The sequence below is a fragment of the Anomalospiza imberbis genome, chromosome 5, assembly GCF_031753505.1.
Source record: "Anomalospiza imberbis isolate Cuckoo-Finch-1a 21T00152 chromosome 5, ASM3175350v1, whole genome shotgun sequence".
NCBI classification, from domain to species: domain Eukaryota; kingdom Metazoa; phylum Chordata; class Aves; order Passeriformes; family Viduidae; genus Anomalospiza; species Anomalospiza imberbis.
The window spans coordinates 21,583,720-21,609,322 of NC_089685.1; the positions used below are offsets into that span (position 1 = coordinate 21,583,720).

At 37.4% G+C, this 25,603-nt stretch overlaps 1 protein-coding gene and 1 long non-coding RNA gene across 3 annotated transcripts in view; one reads left to right on the top strand and one right to left on the bottom strand.

Annotated features, from left to right (window-relative positions):
* The window catches only part of SLC13A1 (solute carrier family 13 member 1), a 31,085-nt gene extending 14,935 nt beyond the window's left edge, over positions 1-16,150 (top strand). Inside the window, exons 8-18 of the mRNA XM_068189866.1 lie at positions 149-206; positions 296-362; positions 858-1,018; positions 3,612-3,731; positions 4,904-5,002; positions 5,092-5,193; positions 10,940-11,043; positions 11,946-12,055; positions 12,679-12,840; positions 15,048-15,185; positions 15,286-16,150. Of these exons, the coding sequence (XP_068045967.1) occupies positions 149-206; positions 296-362; positions 858-1,018; positions 3,612-3,731; positions 4,904-5,002; positions 5,092-5,193; positions 10,940-11,043; positions 11,946-12,055; positions 12,679-12,840; positions 15,048-15,185; positions 15,286-15,429 (1,265 nt within the window). The 3' untranslated portion in view covers positions 15,430-16,150. The remainder of the gene's footprint in view (positions 1-148; positions 207-295; positions 363-857; positions 1,019-3,611; positions 3,732-4,903; positions 5,003-5,091; positions 5,194-10,939; positions 11,044-11,945; positions 12,056-12,678; positions 12,841-15,047; positions 15,186-15,285) is intronic.
* LOC137473835 (uncharacterized) lies at positions 15,292-25,205 on the bottom strand. Of its 2 annotated transcripts, XR_010999013.1 has the most exons (4): positions 24,473-25,205; positions 22,281-22,523; positions 16,144-16,256; positions 15,292-15,423 (listed from the first exon to the last, which is right to left on the bottom strand). It is a non-coding gene; the product is annotated as an uncharacterized lncRNA (long non-coding RNA). The 2 variants fall into 2 exon arrangements; XR_010999012.1 differs by lacking the exons at positions 15,292-15,423; positions 16,144-16,256 and having other exon boundaries at positions 21,200-22,523.
* Positions 25,206-25,603: the final 398 nt, after the last annotated feature.

Here is a 25,603-nt window from a genome sequence, read left to right on the forward strand (position 1 = left end):
GGCACAAATCAACTGTTTCTGAGATTGGTGCTTGCAAATGTATTGATGGGATAACGTGAAGTGAGTGCATGGGATGAGACATCTTGATGGAGCCTTTCCAGTTTTACTCCCTTAAATGCTTTTCTATCTTTGCATCACTGTCTTACAGAAAATGTAGGAGAATATGAAAACCCAGATTGGAAAGAGAAAGAAAAACAAGTTAATGGGTAATTGTTATTAATTTAGTATATTCTGTTCTAAGAATCCATCTAAATAGACTATCTGTTTGTTACAATACATGCCTTTGTTTTTCCAGCTATAACAACAATGTGGGTAGTACTGTATGCACAGTTGAAAAGGAAAATGAAAAAGGAAATGAACAGGTACCTAAAGTGTCTTTTTATTATGCAGTGAAACTTATTTTAACCTAAATCTCACTTCTGTGCCACACCTAAAATGGCACAGGTGGCAATTACAGCTGGTTACATATGAATAAGAAACATACCTGTAGTCAGACACATGTACACACTTTGCTTATATAGCTATTTCATTACTGGTTTTGTCCTCCCATTTTACGAAAGTTAAAACAACCTCACCAGAGTACAAACTCTATATATTAGGGGTGTGTGTATGTATCAGTCTATACAGAGGCAGTTCTGTAAAAACTAAGATCAGGGAAGGGACTTCAGGATTTGACTCTGCTTTCTTTTCCTTTACATGAATAACTGCATTATCAGTGTAACTGCAAACCAAACCACACTGCAGACAGCTATATTGCCAGTAAAGTGTCCGGCTCTTCTGAGATATCCACAAATTCTATTTTTGTGTCTGATGATGAGCCTTTCTTATACATTAATTGGTGTATATTTTCTAAGCAGAACCTTCCACCTGATGAGGCGGAGAGAAAAAGCAGAAAGGACAAATACAGTGGGGTTTTCAAAGTGATGTGTTTATGTGTGGCTTATTCTGCTACCATTGGAGGACTGACCACAATCACAGGAACGTCGACTAATCTGATTTTTACTGAGCACTTCAATTCGTAAGAGACTATATTATTTTCACTCTTCTTAGTCCAGAAGTTTAACTTTCTTTCTCTAGATCTCACATGGCTTCCCTAAATCACATTAGAAACCTTGCCCTTTGATTTGATTTATTAGATTCTATTGGTTTTCCTAATTTTTTTTTTTACTGGGATAAAATGAAATTGCATGTTTGTATTTGCCTTACACAGGTAAAGTCTATAAGTGATCTGCCAACTCATGCAACAAGATGACCATTGTTTGGTTAAGTAGCACTTTACTATTTTGGTAGCTACATGGAAAAGGAGATTTTTCTTAGAAGGAAAGCAATGCTTGGCATAAATAGAACAAGCACTATCTAAAGATCTGTTACTAATTTCTAATTGCAGCAGGAAATAAGTTCAAGTAGCTTAGCAAAGAGCATCAGGAGACTTTCAAGAGGCTAAGCACTGTGGAAATGAGAAATCTCGGTCCACTAATCAACAAAAAAGCAAATAATTTTGAGGCAGTCTGAAACTTTGCATTCAATGGAACAATGTTTTAAGTTTTCCAAAGCATTTTTCAATGTTCATTTTCTTTCTTAAGTAGAACTTCTTTGAAAAAAAAAATGGAAAATTTCATTCCAAACCCCTTGGAATCCAATAGTTCTTGCTGATAATTTTTTTTCCCTCTGCAAACTACCATTGCTAGTAGTAATCCTACTTGAATTCTGAAATAAAATAAAGGAAAATCCTTTTTTGTCCTCCATCCACTGGTTTGTATTGCACATGACAAAATTGTTGAAGACTAGTTATTGATAGCATTTGTAGAGTTTGCCTGCAAAGAGTTTACTGTTATTGACACTAAATCACTGTAGAAAGAGGATTGTTAAAATCAATCACACTTGTTCATTTTCCAGAAAAAATAGGTCTAGAAAATAAATCAGTATGTCCTGTCCATCCTTGCTTCAGGCAAGACCTGTAGTAGATAATCCAACAGTAGCAGATAATCCAACCAGAACTATGTAATAGATTGTTTTTAAAAAAACATTTAAACTGATCATCCATTCTACCCAAGGAACATTTTCTCTGATGAAAAGTACCTAACTTCAGTATTCTGATTACTAGAAATACTTCCACAAATATTCATCCCCGTACAAACTTTTTGTAGAACCTGACCACAATAAACTAACATTTTGTAATGTAATTGACTCCTTATTATAAAGTTTTTAAGAGCTTGTTTTGTTGCTCAATAAGAACTTATCACACCTATTTTAGGAAAGATCATAAACACTTTAGCAAGTGAGGAAATGTTACATCATTACTACACTGCTTTCAGTTCTTTCTTATCTTGGAATTTTTACATTCAAAAATTGATGTGGTTAACCATGTAATAAAAGGTACATAGCCATGCAATTAATAAATTATGTAACAGCACAATGCTTTATATGTTCTGTATCGTTATATTGAGAGTTTCATTGTCCCATTATTACGTACAATTGCAACTTAGTGCATCACCCCAGAAAAGGGCAGGAGTGTAGGTTTGGTGCCTGCTAGCACTTTATTTGCAATATATGTAAGCATCATAGTAAATATAGATCAAATCCAAAATTTGCACAGTACTTCAGAGAGCATTTATAATAAGCACTTAAAGCCTCAAAAAACTATGGAATCATCAAAATTATTTTCCTTCTAGCAAGACCTGAAATACAAAAGATTGGCTGATAATTGGAAATAGTCATTAGGATGTCCCCTGTCTGGACATTTTTCTTTCCCTTCCATCTGATTTTTGCATCAAGAATGAAAGCTGCTCAAGGAGACTTGAATTTTCTCACTTCTAGCATTAAAAGCTCTTTCAGTAGAGCTGGAAGATCTCAAAGAAAGAGTAACTTCTGTTCATAAAGTAAATTGGAAAACAGGCTGGTTTTTACTCCGCCTTTTTTGCCTATCTGGCATCAATTAAATTCAACAGTAAAGCAATTTCAGAGAACCAAAGCCCTTCCCCTTTCTTAAATGCACATGGAAGGGAGATCTCTGCTTGAATGACCCGCATTTACAAACAGTAGATTGAGACAGCCTCAAAGAAACAAGGTGAGTGGAGACATCATTCACCTGGCCAATGAACATTTATGGAAATTAGTAATAATAACTTTGATTTTAATCAGTTTTGAATCAGTAATGGAAGTCTAAACAATACAAGTTTCAGTGTTACTTCCGCTGTTGTCTTCTATATTCATTGGAGCTTTTTTATTTGAGTATATTTTCTTGTTCCAAAGAACATCTCAAAAAAATCCTTTCTTTCAAGTTCTGTTTCTTTATAGTCCTAACTGCCCTTAGACAGTACATGGCCCTCCCTTGCTTACTGAACTCACTTCAGACACCCCTCAGTCAGTGTCAGATCCCCAGACGTGCTGCTGATCCATTGCTCAAATAAGTGGCACAGCTGGTTCCTGTAGTGGTCATGATGACCAGAAAGAGGATGGGAGGGTGAGGCAAGAGGATACCACAGGCCACCTCATGCTGAAGTCTGCTGCCAGCCAGAAATATTCTCCCACAGAAGCTCTTTCTGGTAATTCTCACAAGTCTTCATTCCTTTGCAAAGGTGAATTAAACTTTTGTTTTTGCTTTTATCTAGACGCTACCCAGGTTGCCAGTGCATCAATTTTGGCTCCTGGTTTATCCTTTCCATCCCCATTGCAGTTATTATTCTGCTGCTCTCCTGGCTCTGGCTTCAGTGGCTTTTCCTTGGGTTTGAGTAAGTGAATGGTATAATCAATAAAACTAAAGGTTATTGATATAAAAGATTATTTGTACCAGGAATAAATATTGCATCTTAGTTTAATAGGCTCAATAGGAAGAAAATACAGCAACGGTGATTTTATGACCTTGATTAGTATGACTCAATCTCCAGATGGACAAGAATTTTCTAAAATAAGAATCCTGGACTATTCAGCCCAGTGTGAAAAGTCCATCCCACAAATGGACTCACTCATTTATAATATACACACATCATTGTTAATCAGTGTGTGTGAAAGACAAAAGAATACTGAAATAATATACTTTTTTTTTACTGGAAGAGTCATAGGAATACATCCTTTATTGCAGTGAGGCATTGTTTTGAATACTTGAACAATGTTTGTTATAAACTGGATGACTGTATTTGTAAATGTGAGGTAAGAAACTTCTGCTTATCCTAAATTTATATGTGGTAGTATGGTAGGGTTTCTGTTTCTCCACACAGCTTTGGCTTTTATGGTTTTGGAGAGGACAATGCATCTTTTGGGATGATTCTTCAAATCCTTTTTCTCCATGTGTTCACTAATACCTGGAGAGATAGGTGGGACAACAATCTTCCAAAATTACATGGCTACTTGTGGTGCAAGACATGAAAAGTGAGACTAGTTTTAAGCAGACAGAATCCTCCCATGCTTACCACTCTATAAGTGAACATTTGTAGTTTCATTTTCCTTGTTTGTTTTGATAATGCTCTTTTTAACATTGTGTAAGAGACTTATCCAAGAATGAAAACCTGGCTTGTAGCAAATACCCTGCTGATCAATATGTAAGCTACTACTAATGATAAAACCTTTTCATTCAAAAACAAAGTAAAGCAAAGCCATAGATTTAAAGAGAGTTATATATTTGATTATTTTAATTTGTTCACATGTTTAAAGTTTCATTTTTCCTGGCTAAATGAGCTGGTCAATAATAGGACATACTTTGTTGCTGCCTCTGTCAGTCTCCCACTGGGCATTGTCAATTAATTCCAGTATGCTAAGTTTGCTGTGTGATAACTAAATGGGAGATACTGCATTGTAAAGTGACAAATTTACATTTGTCAAGTGCTATTGGTAACTGGAAAGGTTGGACATTTTTTTGTGTATACACTATTATCTCATCATTCAACATTGCTGCTTTACATTCCAGTTTAAAAAACATGTTTAAGTGTGGCAAGAAGAAAACAGCTAGAGAAGAGGCCTCATCACAGGTGATTCAGGAGGAGTACAAGAAACTTGGACCAATTAGGTATTTCAAACTATAAATCTGCAAACAAGAGCAGGTAAATCTAAATGTCAATTCAGAAAAATTTATAATTCATTCTACTTCTGCTATAGCTACCCAGAAACTGTTACACTTGTCCTGTTCATTCTAATGACCCTCCTGTGGTTCACCAGAGATCCTGGCTTCATCCCAGGATGGTCTTCACTTTTCCCAAAGTAAGTGATCTCTTTTGATAAACCAACAAGACCTTTACTGTCCCTTAACTACATACCTTCTTTTCTTACCAATTCTCAAAAATTAAAATACTTTCAGTATTTCAGAAATATCCCAGGCCAAACGTGTTGCAAACCTTTGTAGTGTATACAGAAGATAAACTCCAGAAACTTCACATATATATCTGAGCAATAGCTGAAATGTGTAAAACATGTTATAGGATAAAATAAAGTGCCTCCTAAGAGGGATTATTACTAGATTTTTGGCTTAATATGGTGAGGGAGATTGCATAACAATTGATGCCAAAGTACCCCACTTCCTCATCAAGTGTGAAATTCAAAGAATAAGTCTGGTTAGGATTTTTTTATTTACTGCCCTTAGTGACAGCACACTTATATGCATGCAGGCCAACATCCCCTGTTTTGACAGCTGAGCTTAATGGTACAAATTACTGTCAGTTCATACATAACTCCCTTAAAGTCATAGTTCAGCTGAACCCCAAAAAGTCAAGAACCATTGTAGGGTTTTCTTGCTTTCTGCTGCAACTTTTACAGGATCACCTGGATTTCTTTCCCTAAGTAATCAGTCAGTCTTACAGGAACTTATATTACCATGATATCGCTTTTTCTCTTGCTGCAATTACTGTAATTTCAGTTCTGTTTTTCTGTGATAAAGTTTTGAGTTTTGCTCTGGAGTGGCAGGTAGTAGTTGCAGGATTGGAACAAGTGGGACTTAATGCTGTTTAGGTTCTTATGGGTTTAACATTTATTACTGGGTATCCCAAAGGCCAGTTCTAGACTTGAAGGGTAATTTTCCATTTTGTTTTCCTGTGTGTTTGTGATAAATGACACGTGAACACACATACCTCATGCCTTCTCTCTTAAAGTATATTTCCACCACTTACACACCTTCCCAGTGCTCTTCCAGAAAGTCTGGGAGGGAGTGTCACAAGAAATAATTGTAGCACTTCGAAGATTTAAAGTGTAACTCAAAATTATTTTGCGCAAAATACCATTAAAAGTGTATTAAAAACTAAGATTGTTTTAAAATTATTTACTTTTAATCATCAGGAAAAAATTGAAAAAGGACACTTGTTTTTCCCTTATAACAACAGCAGAGCTGATGATCACTGTCTCATATGAAACATTATACTCTTGAAATAGTTTTGGAGTGGTGACCTAATTAAACAATCAGCTAAGCAATCAGGCAGGGTTGGCTTCTCTTCCTGCTTCCTATTAAGACCCAGTGCTCACCCAGCATTGTTTAAAGAGGTACATATTAAACTGAAATACAGGCACTGTAAAAAGCTTTTCAAATATGGGACTTAGGGTTCAAATGACTTTTTTTTTTCATCCAGAGAGTTATATATTCCTATTTGAAACTGGTTATCATTGTCTGAGGATTTTGTTCATTGGTGGAGAAAAACAGAATGTTCTCAAAAATGAGCAGGGTTACAGGTTCTGCACAGGGATGTTACTTTGTGGATGCCCTCTAATGTTGCCCTTGGAAGTAACTGCAAGCGTGTGTCATATCACATTAGGCTGAATTATGTTGCAATTTGGGTGAGGTAACCTGAAGAGAAACAAAGCTTTCCTTACGTACTTTAAGAGGAAAGAAAGCATTTCTTACTATTCATATCCTATTTCCAGATAGCTTTATTTATCAATCAATTATATATTATATTATTAACAGGCATAAAACCAGTAAATTAGGTTAATACTTTCTCAGCAACAAAAACGTCTCAGTGAAAATAAAGGAGTGGGACATAGGGTCAGCACAGGTACAGCTGTGAGCAAGGCATATTCTTAGAAATAAAACCCAAACCAAACAAGAGCGGCAACAAAGAAATCTGAGGGGAAAAACCCCTCAGATCTTAGGAACTGTATTGCTGTCACTGTGATGTCCAAGAGGCTTGTAGCAGTGCACTGAACTGCAGATTACATCTCTTACACACTTGTTCCCTCAGGCCTCTGCATATAAAATTGCTCAGTGTTTTGGACTTAAGTACAGAGATAGGGATGTGCACAGCTTCTTTAAGTTCATGGTACAGGAAACAACTATAAGGAAATATTCTCCACCCTTAACAGAAATCTGACAGCACTTGCTTTCCACAGGGTTTTATCCCACAGTCTCAAGAAGCCTAAGGGAAGTTCTGCCACCTTATGAAAAGCCACAATGTTGCTCCGAGACTAGTGAGTGCGTCCTATTAGGTGGGAATTGCACCACCCTCTTGGTCTTAAACCAGAAAGGGCTGTCCGATCCTTTATTCTAGCATGCTGAAGATCAAAAGAGTTACACTGCTCTGTGTGTTAAACCTAGTAGGAACTTACTTTATCAGAACCTGAATTTCCAGAAAGAAACCAGGCTTGATGTTAGGGTGGCAAAGCCCAGGTTCCTTAGGTTTTGGAATTTGCTAATTTCGTTGATAGTCATGTCTGTTGTCAAACTGAAAAAGACAAACTAGCATAGTGCTTTCTGTCTGAATATGCTTCCAGTTATCTATTTTTGTCTTTCTCTGTTGGATTAAAAAACTCTTCTGTGCTTTAAAAGCATATGTATCTTGTGATTCTATCACCTTATAAGCTTTGTTTGATGAACTAAATTAAATGCTTAATCTTTATTTCAAACAAAATTTCCCATCATTGTCACCACTCGTGGTCATGTTCTCAGACCCTTGTGTGCATTGTCACGTCACTGAGTACTCCTTTAATATGCAAACACTGATATTTTTTGAAGTCCCAGCAGAAATACCACTATTTATTTATGCTGCCTTCATACTTCTTAAGAGCTTTTTGTGCTGTCAGTCAGTTTTTAATCCACATTTCTGCTGTAGCAGTATTGAGTAGAGCCCATTATTCCCAGCTTTATCAGATGCCTTTCAAAAATACATTTCCTCTACCAGTTTATTTTTCTTAATTAAAAAAAAAAAAGTGTATTTGTTAAATACACTTCCTTTACTGTCCTACCCTGCACCTATTACCTCCTCCTGTGAGCAGACAGCAGGATGTTTTAATAAATATTGTATAACACTACAGAGAGCAGCACAGGGTAAAAATGCCTGTTTCCTCCCCATCTGTTGACAGCATAAGATCACATGTCATTTCTGCTACAGCAGTTTCCTTCTATGTCCTGGTCTGATTCCAGGCTGTCAGATATTAGCTTCAATTAGATGAGTTTCAGGTTGGCCTTTGGCCTTTGGGTTTATGAGCCTCATAAGAAAGAGAAAGTTCAACACTGAACTGCAGCTGATTACCACTGATGTAGGCAAGGTAAGCTTCCCTCACTCTTCCTCAGATTATTGCCTGGATGTACTGTATTTTTTCTTCATGATTTAATCCTTTCTTTACTTCTAATGCAAGACCACAATGTATTTTTGTCCACAGCCATGTTCTCTACAATGATCTCAGTTGGAGTCATTGTGCGATCTCTTGAATCAACAGGTTTTTTTCTTCTTTACAGCACAATCAGATTTGCAGTCTTATAAGTCTTATAAGCAGGTAGATGCTGTATTACAGCGTTTACATATTTATCTCAAAATTTGATCATGATTGAAAAGCTTCTGTTTGGAATGGCATCATGTGTGTGTCCTCATAATAGTTTGACTGGTGGAAGGAGGTTGTGTGTGTCCCAAGCAGGTTTTTTGAGAATGGTGTTTTGCATCAAGAATACTAAGTTTATGAGCAAATGTTGCACTCCCTAGTTCAACTAGAGTTAAGTGCAAAGTCCTGCACCTGGGGACGAACAATCCCTGCAGGAAGGGGGCTGCAGGGTCACCTTGACAATGTTTAAAACTACATGGGAGGGAGCAAAGAGGAAAGTCAGGCTCTTCTTAGTGAGGTTCAGTGACAGGATGAGAGACAGTGGGCACAAAATGAAACTTACAGGTTGCCTCCTGAACATCAGCAGATGGTTTTACCTGTGATGGTGACCCAGAGAGGTTTTTGGTTTTCCATCCTTGGAGATATTAAAAAACTGTCTGAACATAGTCCTGGGCAGCTGGATCTGAGTGACTCTGCCAGAACAGAAGCAGTTGGACCAGACAACCTCCTGAGGCCCCTTTCAAACTCAACCATTATGTGAAAATGGAGCTGCCTACAGGAAAGTGACAGCATGGATTGTTTCTGTATCTAGATCTCACTTTCCTTCAAAACTTCTAGCAAGCCTTAAAATAATGTAGGATAGGATCCAAGAGGAAGAGATTTTCTATCTCTAGACCTGATGCATCTGATCCTAGGCTAAAGATGATATACAGGCAGAACCTCCTGCCTTAAGAAACCATGTAGTAACATTTTTTGTCAAAATGTATTTTCTATGCAGGCGGAGACTAGGAAGCAGGAGACAGAAAATATTAGATAATCACTTCAACTTCTATGGCATCTTCATTTTGTGACAGTGTTAGCTAAAATTATGCTGGTTTTGGTGTAAGTCAGGTATGCATATTAAGGTTTTGTTTGAAATTCACTTAAGAAAGCAAAGGATTAGATATTTGTAAGCATATAACTGAGAGAATTGTTCTTTGTTTTCAGTGAAAAGATCTGGTTCAGTATAATACATTAAGCTGCTGGAAAGATCTGATGGGAAGCTATTATTGGACCTACTGTAGCTGAATATTTAGAAAGCATATGGTCTGAGGTTGGGAGAACAAATATATTGGTGTATTGGTTCAGAAAATCTTACAGAAGAACTTGCAGAGAATAGAAAAAAAATAACAAGGTTAAGAAAATGTTTGCTTAGTTTTCTTCAGTAAAATTTCTATTCATTTTAATGACCATCTTGACTGAAATAAGACAGACTGGGATATGTCACCAGCTAACACTGAGTAGCAGGCTTGAATGTGTTAAAATGGCCTTATAGCTCAGCTTGGTACCTTGCCTGGTCTTGGGGCTACTCTTTACAAGTTAGAAGGATATTGAAGCAGTTTGAGAAAGAAGTAGTACAAACAGTTCTTAGGCACTGGAAATGACCAAAACAAACATGACCCTTGTAACTGTGAACCTAGTAATAACAGCCATAGGAGGATGATAATAAAGTTCTGCTGCCTTTCCTCAGCTAGAAAATGCCCTTTGTGGGTATGCACTGTGCTCTTTAAAGCCTCTTAACTGAATCTATTGCAAAGCATATTAAAATTATTAAATTTATCTTTAAACTGTAAAAACTAGTTATTTAAGCATCAGCTACTTCTAAATATCCCCCTCCACCAGCTTATTTCTGTGTGGCAAAATAATACATACTTACTCAAAATATTTAATTATGAATTTATAGGGCCTGCACTAAAAATTTCTATAGATGAGAAGAACTGACCTTGATTGTCTGCCAGGTTCCCACCCAGCCACTTTGTCACTGCCTCTCCTCAACAGGACAGGGGAGAAAATAAGGTCAAAAAGCATGTGTGTTAGGATAAAGACAGAAATAATGATTGCTTATCAGTTACCATTATGGGCAGAATTGATATGGGAGAAATTAATTTAACTGCAAATTAAAAATAGAGTTGGATGGTGAGAAACAAAGGCAAAAACTAAACCACTTTCCCCTCATCCTATTTTTTCCAGGCTCAACCTGACTCCATTCCTAACTCCTCTACCTCTTTCCACCACACCTAGTGGTGGAAGGGATGATGAAGAGAGGGTTATGGTCAGTCCACAGCAGACTGTGGACTTTCCTACTACTCTATCCTCTTCCTCTCTCCTCCCCTCTTTCTCCTGACTATATATATTTATGTGTTTTTTTTTCTTGTTGACTTCTCCTTAGGTATAAAAGCTATATTACAGATTCAACAGCTGCCTTAGTGATAGGGCTCCTGTTCTTTATTATCCCAGCAAAAACTTTGCCTAGGACATCGAATGGAGAAAACAGTTGAGTATATTTTGATGTCAATTTTACTACAACAAGGTATCTAAGATGCTACTGTAAATGTAACTTATTGCACTGGTTAGAGGAATGTTGTTAAATACTAATGCTGAAGTCTTAATGAGTGTATAAAGCACTGGGGTGTAAAGCATCCCTGGCCTGGAAGTCAGTGCCAAAATTAAACAATGTGAGCAGCAGGAGCTAGTGCTGTGCAGGAAGCTGCTACCTGCAGCCCATGGACACCAGTGGAAACCACCTTCCCATTGACTGCAATGGGCTTTGAAATGGGCTGCATGGATCAGGGCTAGGCCTATGGTATGAAAATGTTACTGCTTGATTAGGGTACCCTATAAAATCCAAAATTGTACATTAATTCATTATCATGCAATTTTTCCTCTTCAAAATGGAATTTTGTTTAAAGTACACCTCTGGCTTATCCTCTTTATGCATTCAGTTGTGCTGCTGAAAACAATGGGATCTCGGTGTTCACAGAGAATGGAAGGTCAGACCCTAGATGAGTCTAAGTGAAACAGCATTTGCTCAGCAATCTGTCTGAATAGCACCATTTTACTGAGTAAATGGAACTCATTGATAACCCACAACTGTCTTCCACATAGGGAAGGAGGGGAAAGAGGCCAATGCCCCACTGGTGGAAAGCATCACAGTTCTAATGTCTCCAAGTCATGACAGTTTTCCCGTTAAAGATCTCTCCTAGTAAGTGCAGGTTGTTTCTGCCAGAGAAACCTTGAACATGTTACAACCTTGTTCATATTAAAATGATGAGTTTTTTGGTTTTGAATTTTTCCCAAGTACTTCCTCAGGGAGATTATTTCAAGAGCTTGTCAATATGTGTTTAAGTGTTGGTGGGGGGAGGGGTAGATATATTTTTTAATTTTTTTTTTTCTAGCTGTTTTTGGTTACATTCCACTGATTACTTGGAAGGAATTTCAGTCATGCATGCCCTGGGAAATAGCTATTCTTGTTGGTGGCGGGTTTGCACTGGCAGACGGCTGTGAGGTAATGCAATTTATAGAAGATACTGAACAAATAATGTGACCCAATCAAGAGTGATTCAGACATGCAGTGAATTCAGTTACTCTCTTGTTTTAGCAAGTTATTCTGTAGCAATATTGAACAGGATAAATGTGATGAATATTCAAGATGTTCAGAAAGCAGGTTTAGAGAAAAAGAAGTTTCCTATGTCTTCCAAGACTATGCACAGTGATGACTACTGTTTCTTATTAATTTAGATCTGATGGGGGAACACTGGTTCCAAAGCCTTAATGTCACTGAGATAATTCCCATGTGGAGCCTGATGACTACTCCAGTAAATCAAGCAGCTTTGGACCTAGACTCTGGTTATGAAGCCTAATATACTCGTATTGCCATCTTCTGATTAAGACTCCTCTAACCATCTCAGAAATGCAAATATAAATAAATGGTATATAGTTTGTGTGGGCTCCTATAGGGAACCACTGAATTAGAAAAATGGTCTTAAAAACATGTGGTAGAAATATGGAAAATATTTCAGATTTTTCTCTTTTACCTAAATACTTCACTATTAGCAGATAAGTCCATTTAAAAAAATTTCCTTTCAGTGACTTGCTAAACACAATCATGTTCTCACATTCCTTATACAGGTTTCAAAACTTTCTGAGTGGGTAGCAAGTAAATTGACCCCTCTAGGATCATTACCCTTGTGGCTGGTTATCCTGATATCCTGCCTTATTGTCACTTCAGTAACAGAAGTAGCCAGTAATCCAGCTACCATTACGATCTTTTTGCCCATACTATCTCCTTTGGTGAGTATAACAAGCTTATTTTTAATCAGAATCTACTCTATCATCTGTAACAATATAGCTGTTCAAAGAAGCAGTTTTAAAAAGTCTCAGTAAAATACTTCATGCAGGTTTTTTGCTGTCCTGTATTGTGCATTGGTTATTTGGTTGCTTTAGGTGTTTCTAACAAGAAATGCTGAAACATTAGTAAAATTAGATTAAAGTTCATTTTATGATTTAAATCCAGATGGCAGTCAAGCCACAGGCAGCTGCTCAGTCACTCCCACACCAGAGAGGTCCTGGACAGAATTAGAAGGGGAAAAGCTAGAAAACTCATGGGTTCATATGAAGATAATCTAACAGGGAAAGCAAAAGCCCCACATGTAAGCAAAGCAAAGCAAGGAATTAAGTCACTGCTTCCCCTGGGCAGGCTGCTGTTCAGCCATCTCCAGGAAAGCAGGGCCCCATCACACATGACAGTTGCTTGAGGCAAGAAATGCCACCACCACAAACTCCCCCTGCTTTATACACTGAGCATAATGCCATATGGTATGGAATATCCCTTGGTCAGTTGGGGTCAGCTGTCCTGACTATGTCTCCTGCCAATTCCACCCCAGCCTCCTCATCACCGTGGCAGTGAGAAGAATAGAAAAGGCCTTTGCTCTGTATAAGTACTGCTCAGCCAGAAGAAAACAACCCTAAATTGTCAACACTGTGTTCAGCATAAATCCAAAACATACAAGCCACTGTGAAGAAAATTACCTCAGAAAACTCCAGTAAAGTTCAACATGAAAATTGATGCTGTCATTACTATTTGTGAATATTTGAAGCTCTTAAAAGGACAATTCTCTTGGGGTTTCTTCTGCACTGCATCTTCAGCAAAAGTGGTTAACACTACAGGTTGTCACAAAGAGAAGAGAGGGCTAATAGATGTGCTTTTTATGTAATTCCCATTTCTTCTGTCCTTAGATCAGTTCTGTTCTTTCTTCTCATGATCTTTATCAAAACATCTGATTCTTCTTCAAAACTTCTTGACTGTCTTTTAGTCTGTAGCTTTTTCTCCTGGCCAGCCTTGACACATACTAATGCCTTTTCTCTTTCTTTCAAATAAATGTTACTTCTCTTTTCACAGAATTACAGAATCATTTAGATTGGAAAAGATTTGTGAGATCATCATGTCCAGTCTTTGACTTATAACCGCTTTGCCAAATAACCATGACACTATGTGCTATGTCCAATGATTTTTTGGACACTTCCACAGATGATGACTCCACCACCTCCATGGGGAGTCCATTCCAATGTTTAACAACCCTTTCACTAAAGAAATTCTTCCTGATGTCCAACTGAACCTCCCTTGATGCAGCTTGAGGCCATTTCCTCTTGTCCTATCACTAGTTATCTAGGAGAAGAGACCCCCACCACCCTCTTTTCAGGGCATTGCAGAGAGTGATAAGGTCTCCCCTGAGATGCCTTTCCCCAAGCTGACTACCCCCAGCCCCTTCAGCTGCTCTTTATAAGGACTTGTGCTCCCAACCCTTGCCCAGCTCCATTGTCCTCCTGTGGACATGCTTCAACTCCTCAATATCTTTCCTGTAGCGAGGGGTTCAGAGCTGGACAAAACACTCAAAGTGTGGCCACAACAGTGCTGAGTACAGGGGGGCAAACACTGCCTAGTCCTGCTGGCCACACAATTGCTGATACAGGTTAGGATGGCAACGGCCTTCTTGGCCACCTGGACACACACTGAATCCTGTTCAGCTCCCATCAACCAACACAGCCACGTCCTTTTCCACCAGGCATCTTTGCAGCCTGTCTGCCCCCAGCCTGTGGCGCTGCCTGCAATTGTTGTGACCGTAGGGCAGGACCTAGCATTTAGTCTTGTTAAAGCTTATCCATCCAGCCTGTCCAGATCCCTCTGCAGAGCCTTCCTACTCTCCAGCAGATCAACAACCCCCACCGTAGCACCATTCACAACTTTACTGGGATTACACGTGATCCCTTCATATGGATCATCAATAATGTATTATCTACAATTTCAGCTTTATCATCTTTTTTTGCCTTTTGTGCCTGTGTAATGTTCTTAAAAAATTATTTACCATAAAAGATGTTTTCTCATTGTTTAAACTGACAGTTCCATTCACATTTCACTGATGTTAATGCAGGAAGTTTGTATTTCTGTATTTAATTTGGCAAGTGCATTCCTTGACAGCTGTACTCTCATTTTTTGGTAGGCTGAAGCCATTCATGTGAACCCACTTTTCATTTTGATACCTGCTACGTTGTGTACTTCCTTTGCATTCCTGCTTCCTGTAGCAAACCCAGCCAATGCCATTGTGTTCTCATATGGTCATTTAACTGTTATGGACATGGTGAGTTTTAAGCAAAGGTCCTAAAGGAGATTTTTGGCATTTAAAAATTTTTTTTCATTGTCTTGATGCATGTTTCTTCTTTCTTTATCCTCTTCTTTAGGTGAAAGCTGGCTTGGGCATTAACATCATCGGAGTTGCTGTAGTTATGCTTGGGATTATGACATGGATAGTGCCTTTATTTGATCTCTACACTTACCCAAGTTGGGCACTCAACGTTCCATCTACAAATGGCACTGGGCTGTAAAAAAAAAAAAGTTTCCTTTTTTTTCTCACATGTGGTGAGTCACTTAAAATGCTTTCAGTCACCACAATGATAAGGATCTACATTACTATAAATGCTGTATTTCACAGTCCTAGAGACTGATGATCCAGTCTGAGAGTCTAATCAGGAAGAGTGCTAGACTTTCTAAAGATCATAGTTAGATCAGGTTTCTAATCTAGTTCAGCTAGTCTGAATTTTTATATCTTCATGTTATGAAGGAAAAAATAAATGTGCATAGCCATTATCACGGGCAATTTGCCCCCATTCTCAGGGTAGCAGAATAATGAAATTTAGATTTTATTATTTCAAATACAAATCATTGTTATTACTTACTTGGGGTTGTCGGGTAGCATGTTGGTATTCTGTTTTCTAGATTCAAGCTCTGTTTGAAACAGTGTTGATCACAAACAAAAGATCAGGCAGGGGACTGTCTTGAACCCATAGTTTACAGACCAGTCAAAAATGCACAAAAACTGGAGAAGAGCAGCATGACCACTTACACAGCACTTTATCTATTAAGCACCTTGTAACCTGGAAGGAGAATGTATACTTAGCATGTTTAGCCTACGTCCTCTCAGGACCTCACTAAAATATGTTGTTGCTCTTGCAAAAGAAAAAAAATATATTTCCCTGGATAGACATATGTTGATTGACCTGAGTTGATCTGTGCAAATGGAGACTAAATTATCATTATACCTCTCTACCAAAAGTAGATGTAACTCCTTGAGGAATGAAACTGTAAGACAGTGCTGAAGATTTAACAGTCAATCTGTCAGCCAAGTGAATCTTCACCAGGAGGCTCATGATATCTGCAGGACAGGTGGCAGTTTAAGGTTACTAGACTGTGTTAATACTGTAATGTTCTAAACACAAAACAGTGGTCAGCATGTAAGTTGGAGTTCAAAGATATCTACAAATAACGATGTTCTATTTGGTTGTTACACATTTTTCACCATAAAGACTGTAGGTTTGCTTGTTGTGAAGGTCTGTGATAATTTGTAAAGAGCATGTAGTCTGAATGTAGTCTGAATGAAAGCTGCATGTATTTGTATTGGATCATGCCTTGGGACATCCATATGATAGTTGTAAACATCAATCTGTCTTTTAAAGATAGTGTCCATTTTTCCCAACAACAACAACCAAAAAATGCTGTTGGTTTTTGATTAATGGTTTACATTTGTTTTTGATACTGCATATTTAGAGATGTCAGTCATAACTTCTGGAATGCCAGAATGCAGTTTATAATGTTGTATATGTAGATTGTTACCTGTAGCTATTAGTTGCAGGTTCAGCTGCAACAAAATATTAAAGAAACACTTTTTCTTAATGAATGATTCTGTGTAAATATTGAAGTATTAACACCATGCTTTCAAGCCTGATTGAGGCTGCTATCACAATTTTTAATACAGTGGCAAAATAGGGCTATGACCATCACTGGGGCAATTGGGAGCTGCCACTATGCAAATAATGTTTATTGATCCCCTGTAGTAATGATTATCATTACAGATATACATGGCTAAATGAAGTCAGGTACCCGAGTGAAATGCTGATACATGTAACTAATCCAGGATACAAATCCTGGATTATATCATTGGGTATTTTTCCATAAGCATGTGCAGTGCAGGATCTAATGGCTTGCTCAGGCCATTGGTCCTGAAGGCACAGAGAGGAAGACCAGCAAAGAGTGCTTTTACTTACTTTAAGGTATCACTTTCCAATTTTGTCAGAAATTTCCCAATTATTCAAGAGCAGTGGAAACAGTGAATCACAGTATTTCAAGAAGAAGGGATCTCAGAAGCGTTCAGTCTTGCTCAAAGCAAGGTTATTACTTTTCAGACCAGGTTGCTCAGGGATTTGTCTAGTCATCTTGAAACTCTCCAACATGAAACCCAACATGCACACTTTCCCTGACTAATGTTCTCCAGTGCTTTACTGGCCTTGTGGTGAAATATTTCATCTTTAAACAAATGAGCAAGCATATTAATTTCAGGTTAACAGACTCATTATTCTCCCTTTTATTTGGGATAGATTCTTTTCTGTTTGTAACACTGGGTTTTTGACTTTTTCATGAACTATGAAAAAGGGAAGACAGTCCTCTTTGTGGCCTTATGTTCACCACTCCCACTGGATGTGATATTTTTAATCTCCACAGGTCTGTTGACTATAACAAGTGATACAGTTTTCAGTAAAGCTGAAGCTGTTTGTGCCAGTTGATTTTCAGATGTTCATTTTCTTTACTTTCTGGCTTATTCATAAAATGATATGACAACAAAGGCCTGTCTGGTCAGAACCCTTATGTAATGCAGACCACAGAATTTCCCTAGATTATTTTTTCAGGGCAGAAATTATGGTTAAGTATCTTAGTAAACAAGCAAAAATAGTAAAATTGTTTAATGAAGGATGCAGTGTATTGTTGTATGCAGCAGATAATACACAAAGAGACAAGGGAGAAGTTTGTAAAGTTGGTCATCTCTTGGATCACATGTTTTTGTATTTGTTGAAATGAAACACAATTATATATAAACTGACTTTTGGCAACTAGCATCTTAATTGTGTCATAATGTACTAAATTAGTGACAAAAGTAAATAATTAAGCATGATTTTTTGGAGACTGTATCTTGCAAATAAGGAGTTATGAACAATCAGGTTGGCAGTACTGGGAAAGTAGGCTCTCAGCAGGATTATTAACTTGTTTTGGAAGAATTTTAGGGAATGGGTCAGACTCAACATTTGAGATTATTTGTTATTATTACTAACTTATTTTTAAAGCTTTTAGGAATGTTTTAAGTAAAAATTAACAGCCCTGCAGTGCAGGGATTAATATTGATATTATATTCCCCACCTGAGAGCATTGAAATGGAGGAAAAGGAATTTCAGAATGTGGCAATCTGGTACCCAAGGAGTGGATTTAGCTTGGACTGCAGGCACATATCATTATGCTGATCACCAGCAGAAATACACTCTTCATATGTTGCTATTATATTCCTTGCTTTGACCAGAATTTGTATTAGGACAAATAGTGGGAATGCACCTGCAGTTATTTTAAGAGTTGGTTAATATATGATGACATTAACTATTTGTTAATTGCTTTGTTCCTAATTTCCATATAAAAGGTGGTTTTTTTTCTTTGAATCGGATGAGTCCAATTAGCTTACTGTAATAGTACATAAGTAATATTTGTAACTTGCTGTTTATTTGTGATCCCATTCCTGATGAATTAGAAGGAGCTTTTGCCATGCACTTCACTGGGGATATGTGCCCGGTCTTTGTTCTCCTTTTCTATGGTTATGCTATATTTAGTGTATTTTCACTTTATTTTGGAAGATGTGCACAAACCATGTGTACCCTGGAAATGTCTTCTTGACTTTTCTATTTTACAATCAGGCAATCAAATCAATCTTACAGCATAAATCCCTTTATGTACTTTTAAAATGAAATTTTAAAAGTGTTTGTTTACTGCCAGGGTCTAGCTGGTTGAAAATCAACCAGCCTGTAGCTCAAGAGCAGTGCAGCACAGCAGGTCAGGAAGAGTGTAGCAAAACAAAAAAAAATCCTGGATCTTACAGTTCTTTGATTACGTGTGGATAATAAACCACCTTGCATGTGAGTAACAACAACAAAAATACTCTTGCATGTTATGTGCAGCTGCTGGCAGGACTGAAAGGCTTCTAGAGACCCCTTAGATGTCCAGAAGTCTAGTCCTGCCCTCTCTCCTGCCCTGCCCTTGGCAGCCCACAGCAGGATACCACTTTCTCTGATGGTGACACCCTGCTGCCCCAGAGCATCTGAGGACATCCCCCAGTGGTCAGGCCTGCACATATATCAGATCACTTTGCAGCTATTACTCAGAAATTATAACTTCACTTATCAGCTTAGTTTTTTGTCTCTGCAAACTTAGTTTGATAGTTTATGGTTTTAACAATCACTTGAACTGAATTCTTGTCAGTGTTTTTCCCCAATACTTTTGTGTTTGGAAGTTTATGTATGTTGTTCTATCTGTACAATGTTCAATTTCTGCACAATTTTCCTTTACAATAAAAATCTACTATTTTTAAAATAAATATTTTCTGAATACTGTACAGTCCAACATGTTTATCACTAACAAGAGCTAAAGTTGATCTGCAAAGAAAAGCTATTTGTCAATAAAAGTGCCTGAGATTTCTTAAACATTTTTCAATTGTTATAGCTCAACTCTTCATATATATGGCTGAGGAAAATACCTGCTGAGAATAATTTAAATTTGCTGGATATTGAAAAAGTCCACTTTTAAAATAATTTTAAAAAGAGAAAGATCTTTCAGATTTGAAAAGCAGTTGGAGTAAAAAAATCTGCTCTCTGCCATGTTCTTCTACAAACACAGAATAAATATATCACAGTCTAAAATAGTTTTGGGATTAATCAGAAATTAGAAGGTCAGAAAGCAAGGCATATACCTATGAAAAATAGCTCTTTAGCACCTGGTTTCTGATTCAGGAATAACCATTTTAGGTCAGGATGCTGGAGCAGACCCACAAGGATAGCTGGAAGAGTCACTTCAAGCATTTAGTTTGGTCATCTTTCAGGGGAGTTCCTCAGATACTGCCATCTTCAGTTGTGGCAAATGTAGAAACTTGGGTGAAAATTTCAGATTGTTGGCCTAAGTTTGCAAAATATCTCTACAAGATGTAGGATAAAAAGTACCACAAGAAGTCTAAGGAACCAGCAAGCTAATACACCCAAAACTGTCCAAAATAACATTCTAGTTAAAAGCATGATACTGAAACTCTTGTCCTCTGGCATCAATCCAGGAATGATGCAGGACATTTTTGTGCATCTTGCTTCCTTCCCATAGAGATTTCCATTTTCATCCTCCAACATCCTCTAACAACACAGGAACCATGAAAACTTTTTGTGACCCTTCCTCATATGCTGACTAATTTGAACCCACATCTTTTACATCTCAAGAGAGACCAGTGTTACCAGGATCAGCCTTCTTCTGACAGACCTTAGAGCTAGCAGAGAAAAATTCCTGAGCCCCAAAAATAGAGCTTTAAGTAAATAGCCTGGGCAATGAGCTGTGAGGGGAAGCTCTGGGTCTGGCAGCTGGGACCACAGTCACCCCTGTGCTGTCTCACACTGGTACCCCCTCCAAGGCACAGGGAGACACTTTCACCCAGGGAAGCTGAGGATAAGAATATTTTGCTGTAGCTGGATTCTGGTCTCATACCCCACAGAGAGATACAGGCACAGTGACATTCACAGATGTCTAAATTAGGAACTAATTTGAAAAATCTAAGAGAGTAGTGTAATATTTCCAGCACTAAGCAGGCAGGCAGAATCACAGATTTTTTTCTTTGAGTATTTCTCTTTAGGTAAGTAATCATGCAAAAAAAAAAAAGTTTCAAAGCCTATCCTAAAATAAAGACAGCTGGTTTTCCAGGCCAGGTGTTTACTTTAAAAATTGAAGTCTTTTTATTGTAAGTGGGATCTAAAACAATATAATTCAACAGGCTAAGAGACAAGAGCTCTTAGCTCTTTTGGTACACAGAGCGTCACTGAGGTAAGGTTTTCTTCATCCTGAATATTTGAATTTATGCCATATGATGTCCATCTTCATCTGTGCTTATCATGAGCACAGATAGCAAGGCAAGCATATGTACTAAAGCTAAAAAACATTAGCATCCTAGGCTAATGAGTCCAGAATAACTAAACCATAAGCATTTGATAGTTTTTACTTCTTGTCTCAGCAAGTAAATAATGTTTAAATCTCTCGTATTTTGTAGCACTTTCTTGAATACATAACAAATGGGAAAAGCATTTTCTGCTCCCCTAGATGATTTCTCTGAACAATTTCCCCCTTAAGTTATCTTGAAAAGCTCTGTCTCTTATTGCGAAGAAATAAAAGGAAGAAATGAAGAAAAGAAAATAAATGAGAAGAACAAGGGAGCAAAGAAGAGGAAGGAAGAGGAAGAGAGAGGGAGAGACAGAAAAGCTAACATACAACCTGCAGTTCTGAGTCTCACCTTTCAAAACTGGTAATGATCCATGTACAAGACTGACAACTTCTACTGACAACTTCTTCTTCATGGATTGGAAAAGTTCAGTTTGCATAATATAGAAAACCATGTGGTGGCTAGTTCTTTCTTTAGATGTTATTACAATGCATCAGAGGAGAAGGAAATGGATGACACAGATAGTACTATAATTTTTCCTGTTCTCACTGTGAAAGCAGATGGAGTTTAAACCCATGAAGAACAATCATTCAATTTTAATAAGCCTTTAACTCTTTGCTAGTTAGACAGTGTATTTTCAGTGTAGCAACTATTGAATACATGGCTTAGGCAGTATCTCATGGGTGACATTTTTGAACTCCATTCTTGAAATTCTTAGGTGTGGAATCCTCTTTATGTGATAGTGAAATATGACTAAAGTCTTATAACTAAAGCTGAACTTCCAGCAGAAGTTGCAGCCACTTACCTCCTTACTCTCAAGTTGTATTGCACTTACAGTATGATTTTACAGACCACAAAGAGAAAATAGGTTGTGTTAGGCATAATGTTGACAAGGTCAATGAAGATTATTATATGAAGCTGCCAGGAGCTTAGGAGTTTTCTGCTTCACAGCTGTGATTGGACTAAATCACAGGAAATCCAAATCTCCTCCTAGCTAATCCAAGATGGAAATTTCCATCTGCTCTTATTCCCCTTCAAAGGTGAAAAAGTAGAGTAGTAGACATCTGATCTTGGTCCAACCACACAGGTTTTGTTTCTATAATGCTCCCTCAAACTGTGTCACAACCAAAGGCAGATAAATATTAGTTGGACCCTAATCCAACCTCTTCCCATGGATTTTACCTTGCACTGTCACCTGGGAGCACAGCTCCTGGGATTGTTGTCAAGGTTGTCTTCTGACAGTAGAGACCCACACAAGAAGCTTACAGTCCAAGGAGTCATCCTCAACTTGGTTCAGTTTCTACAAAAACCTATAGAATGCATATCCCCTCAGCACACCTTGGGTCTTCTTCCTTGTCCACTTGTCCACATTTCCATCTGGGAAATGTGAAGTTATCTCTGATTTGAAGCCATTGAGCTGTTTTCCTGAAAAGTAAGTCGTGTTAGCAGAAAAGCAAAAAAATACTAAAAGAAAACAATAGTACTAATTACTGCTAGCTGCTGTATTGTGTAGGGCCCTAGCAAAATTGTGAGTGTTCTTTTAGGCTAACAAAGCAAATGAAAATAAAAAACATTTTCAGAGACTGGTGACAGACAACATTAATGAAAGGTTTGAACTATGTAGCAGTGGATCTGAGGTATAGAAAATCCCACTCATTTTACTTTTAAGAATAGCTGTAAGCCCTTGCAGTGTGATTACCAAAGGCTGTGAGCTACATCCTGCTGAAATCCATTTGTAAATAAAATTCATACATAAATAAAATCACATCACTTGATTATGGTTGCAAATTAAATAGAATTATTTCCCAAGATATGCGCTCCCCTAGGATAAAATAATGACTTTCAGCAGGACCAAGCAATAAATTGCTAGCATTATATTGGCTTCCATCTTAATTGTGAAAGTAACTAAATATCAGTTGGAATGTGGAACTGGTTTGGGCATTTTTCCATATTTTCCTGTGTCTACTAAAACCTCAAAGCATAGCAATAACAAAATGTTTCTGTAGGTACTTATTACTACAATAAATAGTCTTTGCAATTTTGATTATAGCCAAGATACTTGTATTGTTAATACAAGTAAGGAACTTGTACTAACAATACTTGTAAATGCAAAAAGCATGATAAAATAATTAAACATTTTTAATTTGGTTAACATATTAGTATTTGCAGGTAATTATGTTGCTCTTAACTTCAGGAGGTACTGCTCCAGCTGGAAAAAACCCTCAAAAAAGCTAGCGAGAAAAGAGAACTCCATTCAGATGAATGCCAAGTTCATCTACTTGAGTTTCAAGAAAGAAGACTCTGGTAGCACAGGAAGTTGCATTATATGTATTCCAATCCATGACATATAATTTCAATTTTTCTCACATAAATTAGCCATGTCTCAGCTGGAACCAGAGGACGTGGTGACCAAGTGATCAATGGTCTCTGCAATGGTTTGTTTTGTGTCTATGTTTAACACTTTAGCTGCCATTCTGTCACTTACTCAGACTTCAGCTCTCTAGACTGAAACAACTAAGATGTTTCTGTAAGTTCCTGAGCATGATGCCAGTGCCAGTCACAAGTAGATCAGCACAGCGACAACTTACACTTTAACCGGTAGATGAGTCTGACAAGTGTTACTGCTCATGTAATTATCGGTATATAGAAGCAGCATTTCCTTTGTGAAGTTCATTATCTTGAGTTCCCAGATGCCCAGAAATATTGACAAAATTAGATATGGGAAAACTCATGTATGTTTTAAGCAAAGTGTAAGTATTTATCTGACAGAGGAAAATTTTCAGTGGGATATCTGCCTAGGGAGTTATTAATCAGACAGTTTTCAATTTCTAAATCACTTGATTATTTCATAATTATTATTTTAAAAAATTTTATTCATTTGTTTGTGCTTTTCTGGACAGTTTGCATTATATTCACATCCCTTCATAACTCAGGTGCCACAGAGGTGGGGACCTCTTAAGGTTCAATCATATATAGGCAGAAGTTCCTGATAAATCTAGATAAAGACCCATCAGCTCTAAGTTTGGTAATCCACACTTCTTTTCTACATCCAAAAATGCAATTTATGTAATTTTTTAATTCCTTTTGGAGAAGCTACTTTCTCTGCTTATGAACCATTACAGACCCTGGATTTTTTCAATCCTATTTCTGTTCAGGTAAGACGTCCTTAACTTCATTAAGTTAATTTCATTGGAATCCTTCATAAGGAACCTTCATGAAATCTTTATCCTCACCAAGTTCAACAAGGCCAAGAGCAAGGTGCTGCACCTGGATTGGAGCAAATCCCAATATCAATAAAAACTGGGGGATGAATGGATTTAGAGCAACCTTGCTGACAAAGGGCAATGTTTTCAACTGAAGGAGGGGAGACTTACATTGGATATTAAGAAGACAGTCTTTATGAAGAGGGTGGTGAGGAACTGCAACCAGTTGCCCCGAGAAGCTGTGAATGTCTCATCCCGGGAAATGTTCAAGACCAGGGTGGTTGGGGCTTTGATTGTATTTCAGAATATTTACTCAATTTAGCAATACAGTTTCGAATTCTAAATCTGTCTCCAAAGAGTCCACAACCCACAAAACATTTCCGTTATCTGTAGGTTTTATTATATCAGTCCCTTACATGTTATCTAAATCACTGATTAAACTAATGCTATAGGAACCCAAAACCAAAATTTTCTCAAAGATAATCTACTAGATATATGCTTCCACTGTTTTGGGCAAATTACCCTTGTTTTTTAAGCACAGATTTTGAACACGCCATATATGTGTTAAACCTACACTATGTAACTTTCTTGTAAGTCACATCGCTTTAAATTACTCAGGAGAATGCAGTGCAAGACAACCCTTACTAAACCTAAGATACACTACTTTTATTACTTCATTTACTAGACCAGTCTTGCTGCATAGTCAGAGAAGATGTTGCTTTTTCTGGCATGACTGGCTTTTAACACACTAGTGTTGGCTGTTTCTTACCAAGTTATTATCCTCTAAATATTTTAAACTGGTGATTTGATTACTAAAATAGCATTCTGTGTATCCAAGTGAGCCTGACACATTTGGTTGCTCATTATTTAGTCATGTCAGACCTTGCTGTGTGCTATCTTCTCACAAAGAAGTGATGATTATTCAGAAACCGTTTCATGTGAATTCCTGAAATATTCAAGAGGGAAAATTCAATAAATTATCCCTAGTCTGAGTACATCACACCTGTCCAAATGTCCTTTACCTGTTCTTTTCTTATTCTGGATTGCTTCCCATACCCTTTATAATTCCCATTTATTGAGCATTTCGTTACAACTGACTTTTGTATGAAAATTGAAACAGAAGTAAAAGGTCAGATTTTTCTCTTCTTGGTGACATAATAATTACACCTCTTACCCCGTAAACTATGGCCTAGACTATATACTCCTTCAAATGTGTTTGTTAAACAATATTCTGTTGCATTGTTTATGTTCTTTGCTATTAGAAGTACATTTTGAATACTGTCTGTGGAGGGTTCTGGAAAG